An 18,774-nucleotide genomic window follows, 5' to 3' on the forward strand; every position below is an offset into this window, starting at 1 on the left:
TATTAACCATTGTACAGAGCTCCTTTATATCCAGTTCAGACAGGCATAGTGCACAGTGACCCGGGTCAAACCCGCATTCATGGTCTATTATAACGGGTCAATTTAATTTGAATTTATTTATTTATTATATATATGAATATACACACACACACACACACACACACACACAGAGCTCAAGACTCGCAGTGTATATTGTGGTTCTTTATTAGTCTGGTAGCTTATTTATGTCTGTAGAATTACAAGGGTCTTTAAGTTGGGTTGACAATGCTCCTTGAGCCTAAATGCACCATTCTTTATTTTATTTTTTCCACATTGTGTCACCTTTTACGCCTGGAACATATATATATATATATATATATATATATATATATATAAATAAATAAATGCTGCTCATATTTGCTGATAGACGGAATATTAATATATTTGTCCAATAACAGTGTTTCTTGCGCTGTACCATACCAACTTCTATTAAATCTTAAGCCTATTACTTCATTCTGTTGTCCTGTGGTTCTCTAGTGGGTAACATTATACCACTGTAGCAACTTACAGTGCATGTGTGGTGGCAAAATGTTAAGCCTTTACACATGTAGACAGCATCTTCAGGCTGTGTCTGTCCTCACCGAGCCTTTCTCCTTTTATCAACACCTTTTTTAAATTTGGTGCTGAAAGTCATTGCGGAAAAACATGTGTTTCAACTTCTGCAAAAAGGGTAGCATCAACAAAACACTTAACCTACAATTAAGAGTAGGGACTTCACACATCTGAACTGAAGAAATGGTTAACCCCACGGGTAAAGTCAAATCTGTCATTAACAAGGTCATTTAAGTGTGAAGACAGGGAAGAAAAGTAATGTTGTAAAAATGTTTATTTTTAGCTAAATAACTTAGAACTTATATAATCAAACTAATAAATACAGCTCAAGTATTCAAGTGTTCGAATTTACACACTATACCAAGTGGCTTGTAAGTGGAAGTGCATTGAGTTCAGACAGTAGCCTTTGCTTGGTTTCCCTCAGCTCCTTATGTTGCCCCTTCCAAGCAGACGCAAAAAAAATCTGACTGCCAGGAAACCTTCAACACCTGAGAAAAAAAAAGCAGAAACGTGGGCAAAACCTCCGAGGAATGGGTGAAAGTAAGATGAGGGGAGAGGAGGGGGTGTACAGGGGGAGGAGGTATGAGAAAGGTCCTCCACCCTGAAGGTTGGAGAGGGTCACCGGGAGAGAGGGGGAGGACCCACATACAAAATATTTAAGATGTTCAGGCAGAGGAGGGCTTCACTTAGGAAACAAGACAGAGTCTGGGTGAGCCGCTGGTCAAAGAGGAGCTCCAACTCAACTGGTCAGCCAAAGCTTTTGTCCGTTTGATATTCCCAGCAAAGACCTTCTACAGGGAAAGACTACTTTTGAACACGCAATCAAAAGCTTTGTGAAAACAAGAACTTTTGTATAGAAAATGGCAAAAGTGAATTTGAGCGTAGTGGTTTTTGGGCTCACACTGCTCCTGTTGGCAGAGACATGGGCCCAGAATCCCAGGAAGAGACTGGCACCTCCGAAGCCTCCCAAGGCTCAGTGCTGCGATGAGGTGCGCTCTCTCAAGGTCCAGGTGGCCAATCTGACCAGTCTCCTCGAGGAGATGAGTCGCAAGCAGGAGACCGACTTGATGAGCGTTGTGAGGCAAGTAATGGAGCTGGACAAGCAGAACCGGCAGCAAGAAGCCAGGGTCACGGAGGCAGAGAGCAAGTACTCAGAGATCAACAACCGTGTGGAGATCATGCAGCTCCAAACCCTGCAGTCTGCCACTCAGACTTCATCAGGTGAGCATCAGTACGTTGTAGAAGCTGCTAATAGAGGAGGATTTAAATGGTATGCTGGTCAGAGTTTTGTGTGCTTCTGGTTGATGTCAAAACATCTCAAAACTCTTTCAGCGGTAATTGTATTCGCATGTAAGCAATTTACAGTCGACAAAATATTCCTGGAGACAGTTTGTAAAATGTTCACACATGGTAAAACTGACCCTTCAGTGACTCCAGCGCATATTTGAGTAACCAGAGTCTTTCTCTCTTTAACCTGTTGAGCAGTTGCTGTCAATTTCACACTTGGTGTTAAAATGATTTCCACACAAGGGCAAAGACTTTAGATATGGCTGAACTTCAAAATGTACCCTTTGTCTGCCAATTTTCGCTTGAATAAAATACAAGCGCTTTGCATTGGGAAGAGTGCTAACACACAGCTTTTAATTGAAAAGATAAACTCAAGTAAATAATAAGCTGAGAAAAATCACAAGCCATCATTTCCCTGGAATGCGAGTACCTACATTTCCCAAATATTTTGCCCACAAGACAATATATATTTATTTAAGCTGTGTAAAACTATAACCAGCTGTGTCCATTGCTTGGTGGGTCTCAGAAAACTGCTTTGTGATAAGATTACAGTGCACACAGTTATCTGAGCTGCCCGGCAGCAGTCAAAAGCATTCATTTGAAGCTGGAGTCCCATCTGCAGGGCTGTCAATAAAGAGCTCCATCAAAGCCAAATCATCTCCGACTTTCAACTCAACTTTAACACACCACTAATCAGCGCTGGCTGCTGCCGGGAGCTTAACCAGGCATGACATAGTTTATTATTTCAAAACCTTAACTGTGTGGTCTAGCAGGGCCACGTTTATGTCACTGGCAAAGGGAACATAGAGGTCCTTTTTAAAACTCGCAGTAAATTAGAGACAGGAGGGCAGAACAGGAAGGGATGCAAAGATTAGAAGAAGTGGAAGGTTTCCATTTATTTATTTTTTAAAGTATTGCGCTCAATGCTCCATAGTGATCTCATAGCCCATTTAATGGCATCACCATACTGCGACAGGAGTAAAACGAGCTAAGAGAACTATGCAAAAATCTGAGCCCTCTGTTTTGATCGATTTTGCTTTTGGTGGGGTAAAGGTCACTTTTTCATCTGCCCAATCATTCATATCATAAAACTGTTAGAATTTATGACTTTCACTTTCTTATGAAACTGCATATGGTTTTATCATAACTGAAGGTTCTTTTTTTTCTTCCAGATGCCACATATGACTGCGCATCCCTGTACAGCAAGAACTACAAGATCTCTGGAGAGTACAAACTGCCTAAAGATGAGTTTCTGGGTACACCTGAGCTGAGCGTAAGTTTCACTTCAGTGTTGTGTATAGCAGGTCTTTTTTGAGTACGTTTTGGTGGAGCATAGTGAGGCATCTGCATTCTATTACATTATGGTAAATACTTTCAGGTCTTCTGTGATATGGATACAAATGGAGGTGGTTGGACTCTGATCCAAAGGCGCAAAGTCGGCCTGACATCATTCAACCGTGACTGGAAGCAGTATAAAAGTGGATTTGGATCCATCCGCGGAGACTTCTGGCTAGGCAATGACCACATCTTCCGTCTAACAAGGCAGCCCAGTGTGCTCAGGATTGAGATGGAGGTACGTGTTGGAACACATGGCACTCGTGAAGGCTTGGGACGAAGCCCTTAAGAGCAAGAATGCATTAACCATGCATAAACTATTTCATAGTCAAAAGTAAAAGTGCATAAACACAGAACCAATTTGTTCCCAAGGGTACTGAGCCTAACATAATTATTAATAAATCAAACTAACATTAGGAGATGTTAGGCAGATCATGAGAGCCAATATTCTCAATCGTCTCTAAATCATGTTATGTGTTTTCCAATGCAGGACTGGGAAGGACAGACACGCTATGCTGACTATGGCTTTTTCACTGTGAGTAATGAGCTCAACAGCTACAAGCTCTTCCTTGCCAACTACAGTGGGAACGCTGGAGACTCCCTGCGCTACCACAACAACACCAACTTCAGCACCATGAGCAAGGACAATGACAAATGTGTGGATGACTGTGCTTCCCTGCGCAAAGGTAAATTATGAGAGCGAACGCACTGAAAACAATCGTTTTACTGAAAGTCACTTACAGCAGATGTTACAGGTACATGCTTCCCTCCGATTGACATTAAGTCTAATTATTTTTCCCTCTTCTCCTTCCAGGTGGTTACTGGTACAACTGCTGCACTGACTCAAACTTGAATGGAGTTTTTTACCGCTACGGTCAGCACATAACAAAGAACCCAGATGGGATCAATTGGTACGGCTGGCATGGGTCCAACTACTCCCTCAAGAAAGTGGAGATGAAGGTCCGGCCAGTGGATTTTCAACCATAAGTGCTTCAGCTGGGTGTCCTGGACCAAGATCATACGCATGAATGCTGAGAGATCTCACTAATACATCTTCAACCAAATTGTGGCTTTCCCCTAGACTGCGAAAGGAATGAAAATGTAGTTTGTGATGGTCTGGTTGAGTTTCAGTCAGATGAATGTGTAATGTTTTTGCCGTGTTTGATTGTAAATTGTAGTTCATTTTGTGTATTTATCAGTAAATATATTATATTTTTCAAAAAGCTTTGATAGATGCTCTTTTACCACTGTCCCGTATGGGTGACTGGATTTTGATTCCTTCTCTCACTTGTCTTGAAAGCACTAGGATGTATTTTTTAGTTAACACAAGCCATTTATGGGTAGTAGCAAGAATCAGTCCAGAGTGGTCTGGTTCAGATATAAATCATTAAGGACTGGTAGGAACTAATTAATAAGGATCTTTGTGAGTTGCTGGAATGGGATCAACCACCAAAGGTATTTCCTATGAATTACTCTGCATTTTATTGTAAAACCCTAACCATTGATGACGGAAATGAGTCATTTGTAAAATGTGTACAGCTCTGTAATTATGTTGTGTTATGTGATAGAAAATAAACATATTTTTAAAAGAAACAATGTGCATAAGTAGGTGATTCAACATGATCCTCTTCACTTCACTGGCTAAATAGCACAGTTTAGATGTGACCAACTCACTGGAAGTCTAAAAGCAATCCGAGGTGTCCATACATGTCCAATAATAGCAACATGTTTGCCTTGAGCCACCGACCTCTGGCTCTTGGGGTCATCTACTGACATCCTGGCCCAGAGGTCCCAGAGCACATAAGACAAGCGCAGGAATGAAGACCACACACGCCCCATTCTGCTGCTGAGTTAAATACCTCTAGGTTTACAACCTAACAAACAATAACACTGTTTTGCTTCGCTTTGAAACGTCAAAGAATTCCTAAGAGCATTCAAATACCTACAGACAGGGAGCGCTGCCTATACAGGCTCAGTGGTCGGCTTAGCGAAATTCTCTTCCTTTTACAAGGCGACACATTGAGTCAGAGTAAACATCTAACTAAAGCCGGATATGTGTCCCTTACCCTTTAGAAGAAATGCCCGCGGTGGAATAAAGGACACCCAAAGGGGACATTAGGATGGTGATAAATGACCAGGTCTTTCTATTCTAAGGTTTAAAAGTATTCAAACTTGTGCCCCCCAACAACAAAAGTGGACCTTGAACATTGATGGATGAGTGCATCTATAGGAGGCTACTATTGACGATGACTGATTCTAATGACTAGCATGCTTCACTAAGGAAACCCAGCTGCAGCTAATTAAATTCATAGTTATTTTTCTGGAGAGTTAAACTTTAGTGAATAAGGTCAAACATATATTGTGGAAAGGTGAATATGACTTCTGGGCTCCTTTAGGGGTCATTAAAGCCAAAGAGTCATAGAAACTATGGTGTGAAAATAGCTAAAGGTGATCCAAATATTTACATTTTACTCTGGGTATTTATAAATTGGTCATGTGACTACAGTATCTTACTTCCACCTGGAACGCAGATTTCATATACAACGAGAATCCTAAGCATCTGCTGAGCCGGGGTTTACTAAATGGTAAAGCAATCCACTGCAACAGCTCTGCAACAAATTCAACCTTTTGAAAGTTGTTATGCTTGCATTCTAGATCTGGAGATATATATCTAGATCTATATAGATACACATCTGATGCAGTCATAACCAAATTAGAACATCCTATGGTTAACAAAGGTAGAGCATTGTGTGGCTACTGGATTGCATTAAATTGTACAAGTGTTCCTGCTATTGTGTCTACTCATACATTAAGTCCATTTGAGCAGTTAAGTAAAATGAAATAAAAAATAATGCCCTAAAGCCTCTCTATATGGCTAGCATAAGATGAGATTTGGCTTAATAGTTTGCAGCCCTCTTTACATCTGAACACACTCAACTTTATACTAAAATTCCATTTCCAAGCATTTCCATAGTGCTCAGTAACATTATGGCTACACATTTATTATTAACACATTGTCCAGATGCACTAATGCCCGGCTGCAGTCGCTACAGTGGCGATGGAACCACCAAATTCATAGTTACTCTGTAAATGGCGGCGCACTTTACTTTAACAGACCTTAATAATATCTTTCACACAGCTTTCATCTCATCATCACATTCTACCAGAGACTGTCAAATTCAATTAAATAAAAAACAGAACCAAATGTCAATTTTAAGACACTGCATGATGTACCAATAACACCAGTCCAAATGCTCAATTAACAATGTTCCTCTGTTGTTGGGGAAAATGTGACCAAAGCCCTGGCTCCATCCAACGCTATGGGGCCAGCAAACATAGTCAGACCACAAACTAATTATTTTGATTTTCTTCAAACCGCTCTCTCATTATTTATACCAGCTACGACTCGTAAAATGTGTGAAAGCGATGTCACCTATTCAGAATGAATACACTGAACTTCAACTGAAGATCCATTTAAGGGAATACAAAAAACAAAACAATCCCTGAAATATTTGCAAACTCATCTAAAAAAACACCATGACTCATCGGGTGCTTGAATAGCAGTGACGATGTCTCCTCGTCATCAAAAAGTGTGCATCAGATATGTTTTTTTTTGTAAATTCACGGCGACTCAGTAGTGCGAGGTTAAAGTAGTGCTTTTTTGCACACCAGCCTCTGGATCTTTTATGGGAAATCCTGGAGAGGTGAGAACCAGATGGGGATATTGAAAACACCAGAGTGCTGGCTCCCATCATTCATCATCATCAAGGCTCCTGAGAAATTGAAAACAGGCCCCTGAGAAACACAAGCCCAGACACTCATAGATGAAAAGGAGGCAAGCGTCCAATTAGATGCCTGGAAAACAGATTTCTCCACGCCATGCCAAAGGCAAAGAAATAAAGAAGGATGAGAAAAGAGGATGGAAAAGATGACAGAAGATATCAAAGGCTTATGCGAGGATATGTGTAATATCATTTTTTTGCGTGTGTATTAGAATAAAAATTGACTTTGGGAGAATATTTTCATGTTTGTCTTGAAACAATAACTTCTAATGCAATAACTGCTTATCACAGAGGCACCTGTCAAACCGAGTTTTTGTGACAAGGATGAATCTACACCAGCAGGAAGAGACCGCTCGCTGACACTCAATTATGTTAAGATCTCAAAGTCACAAGAAGTCTCCACTTTGAAGAAGCGACATACAGCTTTGTATGAAGCTGCATATTCATTTGACTATAACTTGTAAAACAAACTGGACCAATGGAGGAAATACACAACCAAACAATACGTTAGGTGGACTGTTAAATACAGTTCATTTGTTCATACATGTAAAGAAAAAAGTCAAATCCTGTGATGAAGACAGAGTTCAACTTACTCTGAACTTCAGCTCACAGTTTATAAAAGGCCATGGAGTTGTTTTTCTCATTTGCTTCTGAGGTATTAGACCGCCTACCTGATAAGTGCCTCCAGGATGAGAGGAGAAGGACCTTTCTGAAACTCCAGCTCTTTGTAGTGCAGCGCCTTGGCGTAGGCACGACACTTGGCAGCTCTCTCGCCAAGGAGCACAATCCCATTATCATCTCTGAGGGGCAGAGGACCCTGGAAAAAGAAACAAATAGTACAAAACAACCAATTTGCCAAGTGAGAATATGTTATTTCCAAAATAAAATGTCAGTCGTCTGTAACCTCTACTGTCCGTGATTCTGCTAGAGTCTCACTGACTGTGTGTAGTGACTGAAATAAGTGCTTTTATGTAGCCATTGAGTTGACGTGCAAAGGGAGTCCGGTAGCCTGGTGCTCTGCTTTCCACTGGCTCGGAATAGGTCACATTATATGTGTTTCTACTGCAGCCTTTCAGCAGGGGGTAACCCTTGCTGAAAGGCTGTCTTATAACCCAGCTGTGACGGTCCCTGCCCTTAACCTAACAGTGTTGTCACTAATTAGCTCAACATGTGTGGTCAAACTGTGGACGAGGGAGAAAGTGTCTTTCTCTGGTAACTTTATAGTAGTCTTGCAACAAGCATTGCTGTGGTTTTAAAAGAGCCTTAATTATCATTTGGGGTTCATACTTGTATCTAGAACATGTTTACATACTATAATGTACAAAAAAACACATTTTCCATACTGTTTGGCTAATTATTGCAGCTCTAATTCAATCAGGGGAAAAATAATCGTCAGCTATTTTGATAATCGATTATTGTAATTTGTCATGCAAAAAAAATGTTGGGGAAAAACATTTTCAGTCTCTTGAATGTGGACATGTCCTGCTTTTCTGTTTTATATCATATTAAAGTGAATATCTTTGGGTTTTGGACTGACAAAGCAAGACTTTTAAAGACATCCCCTTGCACTTTGAGTAATTGCGATGGACATTTTTCACTATTTTCTGACGTTCGATGCGATGAATGAAAATAATATTTAGTTGTAGCCAAGTCTGAATATATCTGAATTCACCCTCTGTCTGAAGCACTCTGCTTTAGTGCCGGTCTCTTTAAGCTTCTCTACCTAAAAAAAAACAAGTCTGCTATGATTGGCTTGCGAGATAAATAGTTCTAAACCCTTTGGTGTAGACACTCAGATGGGGGGCCGTATATTCTAATGAGCCTGCATGTGACGTAGGAAGGGGAGCCAAATCTGAAAGTCTTGTTGAATCCCATGTTTTCTGACCAAAGCGCCGCACAAACAACTGACTGTGTGTGTCCACAGGCATTAAACAAGTTGTTCTTGATATGTCCCCTTTAAGTGTTATCTGCTGCATTCCTGTTCTTGTTGACATGATAGCAACCACAATGTGTTCTGATCATCTCTATGACTTAGCTGTTGAAGACTATAATGTACTGCAGTTTGGGCAAACGTCAAACCCACAACACAAAATCAATTCAAACGACACCTTTAATTTACATTTACACTTTACTCACCACATGGACTGTGCCATCATCACAGATGTATCCCAGAAAATAAGGGGGCAAATGAGGAGACTTGGGTGATTTCTCTTGTTTTGGAGTGCCTCTATGTAGGTTTAGCTGTCACTAGTGGTCATAAACTCTGTTTAGCATCTGGTTCACCGTTTGAATTTACAGCAGATGCAGAATTGTCATAACACTGAATGCTTTCACGCACAACTAAGTGTGAAGATACGTCGATGACAAAGAAAAACCTTAAAATGAACCGAGCCAAGTCATCGTTGTTTCCACAAAGACAACGTTAAAACAGAGGAGGTTTGAATGCTGCTGCGCTGCCAGCTGTACGCCAATGACAGTGCAGCCTATTTTCACTTGTTATTTCAACATCATGCGGTGAATGTAATGTCATGCACATCAAGTTGGCATGTACCTTTCGTCCCACAAAGTGGCCGGACAGTTTGTTAACATTACTCAACCTCACATTATAGTTGAGTCATTGGCAGTAATGAATCACATCTAACACTTGTAGATTTATGATGGGCATTACATTATACAAGGCAGGAAGAGCTTTATTTATCACCCCTTTAAAATGCACTAACTGATATCAAACCTTGAATTTAGAATATTCTGCTTGGACCTGCAGGCGCCTTGATAAAGCTTGCGTAGTCCTTCAGTCGTAATTGTATCCGAGTGATTCTGTGCTTTAACGTGGCTGCTGCAGTTCAATGCTCACCTTGTCACTGTGCTCCATGAACTCCGCCAGGTTGAGCAGAGTCTGTGTGACCTCAGCGATGTCCTGTGAGGTGAGAGCCAACTCAATGCTGCGGATGAGCTCATCCTGCTGATCCTCGCTCAGCTCAGACCAACAAGACAGGAAGGCCGCGTTGAACAAGTCCCTGAGGAACACACAAACCACACAAAAGATACATAATGTGAGACACAACATTACATGTTTGATGTTTTGCAGAAACAAGCTTTAAAATAATTAAGATTATTCTGTAGGTTGTAAAACAGAGCATTCTATAATGCAGGCGTCATGTTGTTTTATAGCTTTGATCAGAGCTTATAGTATTTTTCAGTAACAATCTACTGCACATTTACAAAGTCATGTATGGCAGCTAATGCAACCGGTCATGTGCTGCTGGTAACTGAGCAGCTCCACAACAACAGCTGATATCTCTCTGCTCTGCTCAACAGTGGCTGTCCACCAACACTAACAATAGAGGTGCAAAGCAGAAAGACAGATCCTCTTTTATGTGTCTGCATTAACATGGCGATTACGTGAATATCTTTTGAACTGTTGTGGTTTATCATGGCTGTGGCAGATTAAAGAACGGAGACAAGAACAATAATAAAAAGGTGGAATGGAGGAAGGAGGAAGTGAGAAAGAGTGGTAGACCCAAAATAAGTGGTGTACCTGGCCAGAGGGATGTAGGTTTGGGCCAGAGACCAGCATGATCGCAGGGCTGGGGAGGACGACTCCTTCAGCAGGACGACACTCAAGCGCCTCAGCCACTCCAGCCAGTCGTCTTTGGACACCTTCCTGGCGGCACCCCAAGCCTATGAGCAGAAAATAAATCATCCTTCTTAGAAGTCACTGGGAACTGCGTGGGAGCAACACAGTTTCCCCAGGTAATGAGAGTGGGATGATTTTGCTGAGATGCACAAATGTTCAGCTTTCTTCCAAAAGATTGCCTCATGTGCTATTTTTTTGACGATGGTGGTGAAGAACACATCAATCTCCGGTATGTATTCAACTGGCCATAGCTTATGATGAAAGGAAGCATCTGCAGTCGTTGTGTTTCTCCGCTCATTTGTTCAGGTTTTTTCCGTTAATTCATCAGCACTCTGTTGGTCCGCATGTCATCACTACATGTAAACTATGGGGTTGTACACAGAGCTGTTTACTGTGCACAAGCACGAAGCAGTCGCTGAAACACTGGACCTGTGTGTGTGTTTCCTTTCACTGTGGAAGTACACGTGAGAAACCAGTTTCAAAAGTAGAACGTCAATCATCCCCTCTGACCTTCTGAAGTGCAGTAGTGCTGACGTGAAGCTTCTTCATAGGCCCCGCCTCCACCGGCCCGCTGACCAGAGCATCACCTTGGTTACCACGAAGATGGCGATGTTGGAAGATTAGAGGGTCCTCTTCCTCCTCGGCCAGAGTATAGCCCTAAAATGGCCACACACACACACACACACACGGCCACACACACACACACACACACACGGGCCACACACACACACACACACACACACGGGCCACACACACACAGCCCACCCACAGACAAACTGTTGAGTTCGGCCTCAAAACATGTTTTTAGAATGTCGAAGGGCATTTCCTTCCCGAGGGAAACCAGTTGATAAACACAGCATGGAAATGACTTGGTTATGATGCACTGAACATAAAAAAGTGGTGTTTATGTGTTATTATGTAATGCATTGCTTGAGCATGTGCAGTTGCTCTGTGTCATGAATGGTTATAATATTTGGGTCTGACTGAGGCAATTCACCAACATCTTTAAGTTCTTTCTGAAATGTGTGAGAGGTTGTAAGAAAAGTCACATTCATGATCACAAAATTCTCAGTAGCTGAATTCTTATAACGATGAATCTCATTGTCCTCGTAAATTGATAGTTTTACGAGACTGCACAGCCGTGTGCCCACAGAAATGTAAAAGAAAATTGAGAGAATTAATTCAAGAATTCTAAAAAGTCTAAAGGGCGTGGATCACAAGACTCCAGAACATTAAAAATAACTTCATATTTAGTGTCAGCGCCAGTGATGCTATGACTCGTTCAGTGTTGAAGAGTTGGTGTAGTGTCTATTTGTTTTAAAAGACCATAATGCTTTGTAAAAATATTATAGTTAACAAAAATCAATCCTATTTCAATCATATATTATTATTATTAACTGTAGAAATAAAAGAAAGCATGATAACTAAGTATTTTGCACAACATTTAACATGTCAGCACTAAATGTGCGTAGGTGCGTAACGGAAGGTGAATGAGACACAATCAACATAGGCTTATGAATTCAGGAGACGTGTTGGAAAGTATTATTGGGGGGGGGGGGGGGGGGGGGACTCACCTTAACAATGCGACATATGAGTATGTCGTAGCGCTGGTGGTTGATCCTGTGCTTCAGCATCACTTTGTTCACCATGGGGATGAAGATCTGGTACTGAGAATAAAGGAGGAAGGGAAAGAAAGTAAATAAAAGGGTGCGCACGTGTTTTATGTGGTGTAGTCTGGCTACCTCTTTCCACACGCCAGAGGCCAAATAACTATCCTGCACTTGTCTCTAAACACTACGAGCCTCAGATCAAACGCTGCACGCTTGTTGCCAGACGAGGCTGCACGTGGGCTGGTGGTTCTGAGGTTCGGCCTGAAAACGATAGGATGCTTTTAGGGGGTAAAAGGGAGGGGTCGGCTCGGGGTAAATGTGACCTCATCCACTCTCATAAACATCACCCCCCCCACGCCGCAAAATGGTCAATGACATCAGCAGTCTGGCAGGAAGTAATAAACACTGGGGGGTGGAGGGTTACTGAAATGCTGTTCATGTGAAGCCAGCTGTAGGGAGGCTGGAAGTCGTCCTTTGAGTAATAGCTACATCTAAAGGGAGCCCCGGGGACACTTATAGCTACCTTTTTCCCCAACTGGAACACCAGCGAGGACAGGGTGTCCATAGAGGTGGAGCGCAGCTCAGGCGTGCTGTCAAGCGTCCGAACAATCGGGTGGATAATGCGTGAAGCGTAGTCGGTGAAGTCCAGGGACTCCGTCAGCCGGTCCAGTGTCTCCAAGGCAACCCTGAGCCACACAGACAAACACTAAACGCTCGGCTTCACTTAAACAGTAGTCGGACAGCGGGACACAACCTGCTCCAAAGCACGTAAAAGTGCACATAAAAATGTCATGCTGTAAAAAACCCTACCGGTGGAACCCTGTTCCTCTTTCCGGTATCATAAGTACTTTTATACTTCTGTGGTGCCAGGGTATAAACAAGCTAATCAGATTCAGGAGATAATACAATAATGTTAAATCAATGAAATCCACTGTTGTGAGGGATCCGATGAGAATGCTTTTTAACCCGTCGCTAAATTCAAAAGTACGACTACGTGCGCACAGGGTCAGCCGTGTGGAGTACTGACTTGCGGGCCTGCAGGGGCACATCGGAGGCGTCGAACAGCTTGACAATGGGAGGCAGCAGCAAGTGAAGGTAGTCGTCGAGGTTGGCACCGAACAGCTGGATGGCGTTGAGCATCTGCAAAAGGAGAGCACACGCGGCTCAGTCTCACATACTGCGCCACTTAACATGAGCAGTTCATTTTAATGAGCTTGTTATGGAAAAAATTGCATTTTTTTTTCAAGAAACGCTGGATGGCGTTTTTATTTCAGGAAGGTGCTGGCACACATGCTAGCCTTCCAGGAAAATTCTGCATTGCTATAAGTGAAAGTATGAGCGAATATCATATTTATGCATGTATCAGTTTACAGCACTTGGACATAAAACATAATGCAGAGCTACACATATGGCATATTTCAAGTCCAAAACTCCAAACAGAAACACACAATGTGGGGCGTGTCGTGTATTATACGACAAGATGTTTTACTATGTAACTTTGATGTTCCTGCTTTGATTCCCACTGGAGATATTTAGAGTACATTTGAGCTTTTCTTTAGCAAAAATGCAAACAAATTGTAATGGGGGGGGGGGGGTGGGAGAAGAAAGGAAAAACATATGGTCACAATAAAACAAATAGAAAATGTTTGAGAGCCACTTTAGACAAATTGAAAATACAGTTTTACATTAAGGCCACTTAAACCAAGCCAATTGTGAGAGAAGCACAGTGTGGTCATCTACCCAAAACGGGGGTCTCATGAAAGTCACAAGCGTCAAAACTTTAGAACTACATTCTTACAGCGCGACTGCTGCTACGACCTACATCTTCAAACCGCTGCAATACATTTAGCTTACCTGCAAGAACCTGAGATCAGACTGGTAATGCAAGTTGACGAGGAGCCTCTGCGTGCAGTTATTGTTCCTATACACAGCATAGCATCAAGATTCACCGTTCATCGCAGAATCTGGATATTACACAGCTCGATACAATTTGCAGCCAAGATTACAATATACCCAAGTAGATTGCTGTTAATGGACATCGTGTGGAACCTAACTCATTATCGTTTTCATAAGAATCTGGTGGTGGTGCTTGCCAGTTATAATTAGGCATAATGCATTCATGTCAGCACCATGATTGACATTAGCAGAGTGGCTGAGATGGAAATCAACTGGGAGCTTATATTGTTACGAAGTGCAAAAAGATAATTGGGATTCTAAATGGTTTCATTGTTGGAGAGCACATGTCAATCAACGGGTATTCATATGTGGACCCTGTGTCAGTTTCTAATGGCTCTAATCCCAAACACTTCATGTCTGAATATAAAGTTCTACATCCATGCAGCGCATTAGCTCAAGATCCATAGAGGTGTCTGATGGTGACGTCGTGTTGTGGGGAGCATGTGTGGGGAGCCTGTCTAGGTGGTGTCTTAAAAGGATGACGTTAGTTGCAGTGGACAAACCCCCCGCAGCATTACCACTTCCTCTCTTTCCCCACACCTCCACCCCCTCGTCTAAATTGTGCACGGCGAGACAGCAGGAAGCTGAGCTGGTGGTGTACAAGTGTGTGTGCGTGTGTGGTCGGACTGAACAGCTCCTGATGGATGTATGTTTTTCTTTTCTTCTCCTTTGGACTAGAGGGTTACCCAATTCCCAGCTCCCCCATTTTGTGACCCCATCCTCTGCTAAAGATTAAGCTCCAGACCCAGGCCTGAGTTATAGACTATCCAGACCGTGCGGGCTGCGGGGTTATCTAATACTGAAGACTCTGAGACAAAGCAGCACGAGAGGAGAGAGCACTAGATGACCGTGCTTCTTATGATTCTCTCTTTGTGGTCTGTGCCCAAACCATGATTTAGAGTTAGAGGGAAAACCCAGACGACTACTGGCAGCAGCTGCTGAAACAGGAGAGTGTGTTAGCTACAGGTCTCTGCTGTATTACAAGTGAATGGCTTAAACCTGAAAGGTTTTGATGGATAGGGACGGAAACCGCGAACAGAAAGCAGCACCCCAATAAGTCAACTGTGGGCTGAGCTCCGAAAGAGTGTGGAGTGATGGGACTTTTAAAAACATACACACGCACACCAACGCACACCTCTTGCTAGCAAAATTAAGTTATCGACTCAAATCTGACATTTGATCTTTTAGTTCTCCACCAGATTTATGACATGTGTGTCACTTATTTCCATTAATCAGTCCAGAGTCATAGTGAGTCTTAACACATTTCCCAGGATCGTGCTGTGCTGGGACATACATATTATTGTTTCACTGCCATTATCAAGGGCACTAAACTTTAACTCTTCTCTTTACAGCTTATACTTCAGTGTGAAGTGGACTAAAAGCATATCTGAATGCGTCAGTAATCTTTACTCTTTCCGAGACATCTTTGTCTTGCGCAGGGTTTGTCCTGCCTGGAAAATTCTTAAAGGCCCAGTTAGAACGAAATCCGCCCGGCAACATGTATTCACGAGGTGTGGGCGGCCAAAAACAGGAAAGAATCGTTGCTCTAATTGTAAAAATAAAACTGCTGGAGCTAGCATGCTAACAACAGCAGTATACACGTGTTACGTTGTGTTTTATCAAAAAGAGGAACTTTATTAATCCATTTTGGGGAAATTCTCTTTGTTATTGGTATTTAAAAAAAGGCACCCTATGGAGTTTTGTTGTATACGAACAAAAAGATTATGTTTATGATTATTTAAGCTTACTCATCAAAGCACATTGTATAGCCTTGATGCATAGCATGCGTGCTGAATGCATTTCCTTCCTCACAAACTGTTTCCTTTTATTTTAATGATTTTCTAAATACTTTTAAACCCTGCTTTGTTCACATCAAATGTTTGCTGGCTAGCTGGTTTTGTCTTCTTCTTCCTTTCCTTTACTGCTGCATTGCTACATTTTCTTGTTGCTTTACTGCCACAAGCTGATGAGAGGCAGAGCGTGACACGGTCATCAGGAATGTGAATCATGTAGCTTGCGTGCTCATGCTCGTACGGGGACACACTCGTAAAAAAAATATTGCTCCAAAGTGCTGCCCGTGGTTAAAAAGTCCACAGGGTACGTTTGTATCTCAAATCAGCAATCAAACGTTTTCCGTTCTGTTGATGGAGTGACAGGAAGATTGATCAGATTGTCAAATGCAATTAAGCTACTTGCTACTAAGAATTAAGATCATTCCATCAACCTTTATATTTACCTGTTCTACATCAACACTTCTCAAACCTCCTTCTCAGGACTCAAACTTCTGCTGCCCTCTGAGGTACACATGATGCATTATGGGGAATTTATCAGGTCTGTACTGCACATAGCACTTTGTGGAAAACAAGGAAAGAATAATGTATAAAATATGATCCACCAAATAGAGACAGAACTGACATAATCCACCAGATTTGCCTCCATCTAAAGAAGTAAGCGTGACAATATGCTGTCAGTGTGCGTTATTATTTATGATACAGACGCTTAGGCTACTCTAGGTATGTAGGCAGGACTAAATAATTGCAATCCATGTCAACTGGAAAGCGAGAGTTAGAAATAAGGCCAACAGTTCAATTATATTAAAAGGCAAAACTAAGAAATTGACAGTGACTGTTCCAAATGGAAAATGTGGCATTGCTCGAGGATTTGGAACAGAATGCAATTTGCAGGGAGTGCATCATTAGAAAGTACACACACTGAGGTCTCTTTGATGATGATGACACTGCCTGTGCATTGGGCGCAGCAGGCAGTTTGCTCTGTTATTACGGGTCTTTTTCAAATGAATCTACTTCTTCTTTATTTCAGCTAATGCTCGGTACTCTGTGGAATAAGCATTCACAGTAGCACTAACCCGTTTCTGAGCAATTGTCTTATTTGTTGAGCCTCTGTTGAGGTTTGTAAAAGCACTTCCAGCTCTGCGACCACAGCCTTACTGGATTCATTTCCACTCAATTTGTCAAATCTTTCAGTTGGATTTTCTTTATTTATGTTTCTTCTTGCCTGAAGAATTACTGTATGTTTTCCTGTATGAACTCCATTCATTTCTTATCTGATCTGTAACTCTGACATGTAAAACATCCATGTGTCACAGTTAAAGGCTCAACTTGTAGATTTGCTAAGAAAAATAGATTTTGTTTTTCTTCTCATTTCATCATAAACATGTTTAACTACTAAAAATAAATCAATAATACTAGCCTAGAATGACTTGTTATCTTGTATTATTTAGTGCAGTAAAAGTCCTGTGAATCCATTTAGGAGTGACCGCAGCTTTACTTCAGCAGCTTTTCTTTGAATTCTGGTGGTTGGGATACACATCAGATGACAAGTTGTACTTTTAAATCCATGGAAAGTAATGAGATACCAATACTCCAGCCAGCTGCAGGGCTATAAATCGCACAGCAGGTTTGGTGATGCCGTCATCTGAAAACTGCACCACGTCGCACTCACCTTGATGGTAACGCTGCGCCCGGTGCTGTTGTCGTGCATGAAGACACGCAACATGTGTGGGATGAGCTGAGGCAGGTAGAGCTTGAACTCTCCACCCAGAGCCACCACAATCTGCTCAATCAGAAGGATGATGGTGTTCTGCATGGGGTTGTTTGGCGTCCAGTACTCCTACGGGACAGAACACAAGATGTGGACATGAATTAGAACACCATCATGTGGAGGATTACTTCAAAAAACAATAAACTAAGGAACACATTCTGCTACTAAACGGCTCTAAAAATGTATTTCAATAATATCACGCAAAACAAATTTCAGATTAAGATTATTCACTCTCCCGAAAACTGATCAGTCTTCCACCTTATTGAACAATAACAATTAAATGATATTTGTAGGTTGGACTATGGAAAGAATCCCACTGCCAAAATCCCCCTCAGATGTACAGTGTGAGCTAAGAAATGCACAATACTAATAAATTATACCAGACATATGTGACTGTTGCAGTAAGTTATGAGTTCGTCCTAAATAAGTCCAATTTCTGAATATAAACTTTTTATATTGACAGGGTGCTTCCAAAGCACTTAGTACCAAGCACTACCTCATCCATCTTGCTCTCGTGTAGCGTTTGTGTGAGTCTGAAGACCTTGGTCAAAACATCTTTCCATCAACGAGAGACGTTTGGACGGACTAAGCCGTCACGTGCCAGAGGCAGAGAGAGAGTGTCACGACACTACTCCGAGGAATGGAGACAATTTCCTGTCAACTGAGACTGACATCACGTCTGTGTGGCTTGTGACACCGTTTTGGAAAATCTAGGCTAGGCAACTGTGTACATTGCAGATAATAGCAATTGGAGATGAGGTGGAAGACTTGAAGTCACGCAATACGTCAATGGGCTTCAGCTGTGAGATCTGGCCGAGGTGTTTTGTCAGTGGCCAGAGGTCTCCAGCAGCCCCCAACTTCCTGCTTTCCCTCCCTGTGGCAGCTGACTAGAGAGCAAGTGAGTGTACATCCTGAATGGCTATTCCAGCCCCCTCATCTGGATGCAGGAGCCGAGCTGGAGCAAAAAGAAATGAATAGATTCTTTGTTTCACTCGCCATTTATTAACTCAGAGGG

The 18,774-nt window shown here is 42.0% G+C and overlaps 2 protein-coding genes across 4 annotated transcripts in view; one reads left to right on the plus strand and one right to left on the minus strand.

The window, feature by feature from the left end:
• The window catches only part of mtor (mechanistic target of rapamycin kinase), an 85,982-nt gene that overhangs the window by 49,580 nt on the left and 17,628 nt on the right, over positions 1 to 18,774 (minus strand). For all 3 annotated transcript variants that reach the window (XM_029435367.1, XM_029435368.1, XM_029435369.1), the window contains 8 exons: positions 17,661 to 17,828; positions 13,270 to 13,382; positions 12,766 to 12,928; positions 12,207 to 12,299; positions 11,143 to 11,289; positions 10,534 to 10,676; positions 9,850 to 10,012; positions 7,667 to 7,812 (listed from right to left, as the gene is read on the minus strand). In XM_029435367.1, the coding sequence (XP_029291227.1) occupies positions 7,667 to 7,812; positions 9,850 to 10,012; positions 10,534 to 10,676; positions 11,143 to 11,289; positions 12,207 to 12,299; positions 12,766 to 12,928; positions 13,270 to 13,382; positions 17,661 to 17,828 (1,136 nt within the window). The remainder of the gene's footprint in view (positions 1 to 7,666; positions 7,813 to 9,849; positions 10,013 to 10,533; positions 10,677 to 11,142; positions 11,290 to 12,206; positions 12,300 to 12,765; positions 12,929 to 13,269; positions 13,383 to 17,660; positions 17,829 to 18,774) is intronic.
• angptl7 (angiopoietin-like 7) lies at positions 1,293 to 4,779 on the plus strand. The gene is made up of 5 exons (XM_029435370.1): positions 1,293 to 1,812; positions 3,051 to 3,151; positions 3,257 to 3,451; positions 3,704 to 3,899; positions 4,028 to 4,779. Exons 1-5 carry the CDS (start codon positions 1,452 to 1,454, stop codon positions 4,198 to 4,200), a joined length of 1,026 nt encoding a protein of 341 aa, XP_029291230.1. The 5' UTR covers positions 1,293 to 1,451; the 3' UTR covers positions 4,201 to 4,779.

The sequence above is a fragment of the Cottoperca gobio genome, chromosome 7, assembly GCF_900634415.1.
Source record: "Cottoperca gobio chromosome 7, fCotGob3.1, whole genome shotgun sequence".
In the NCBI taxonomy this organism is placed as follows: domain Eukaryota; kingdom Metazoa; phylum Chordata; class Actinopteri; order Perciformes; family Bovichtidae; genus Cottoperca; species Cottoperca gobio.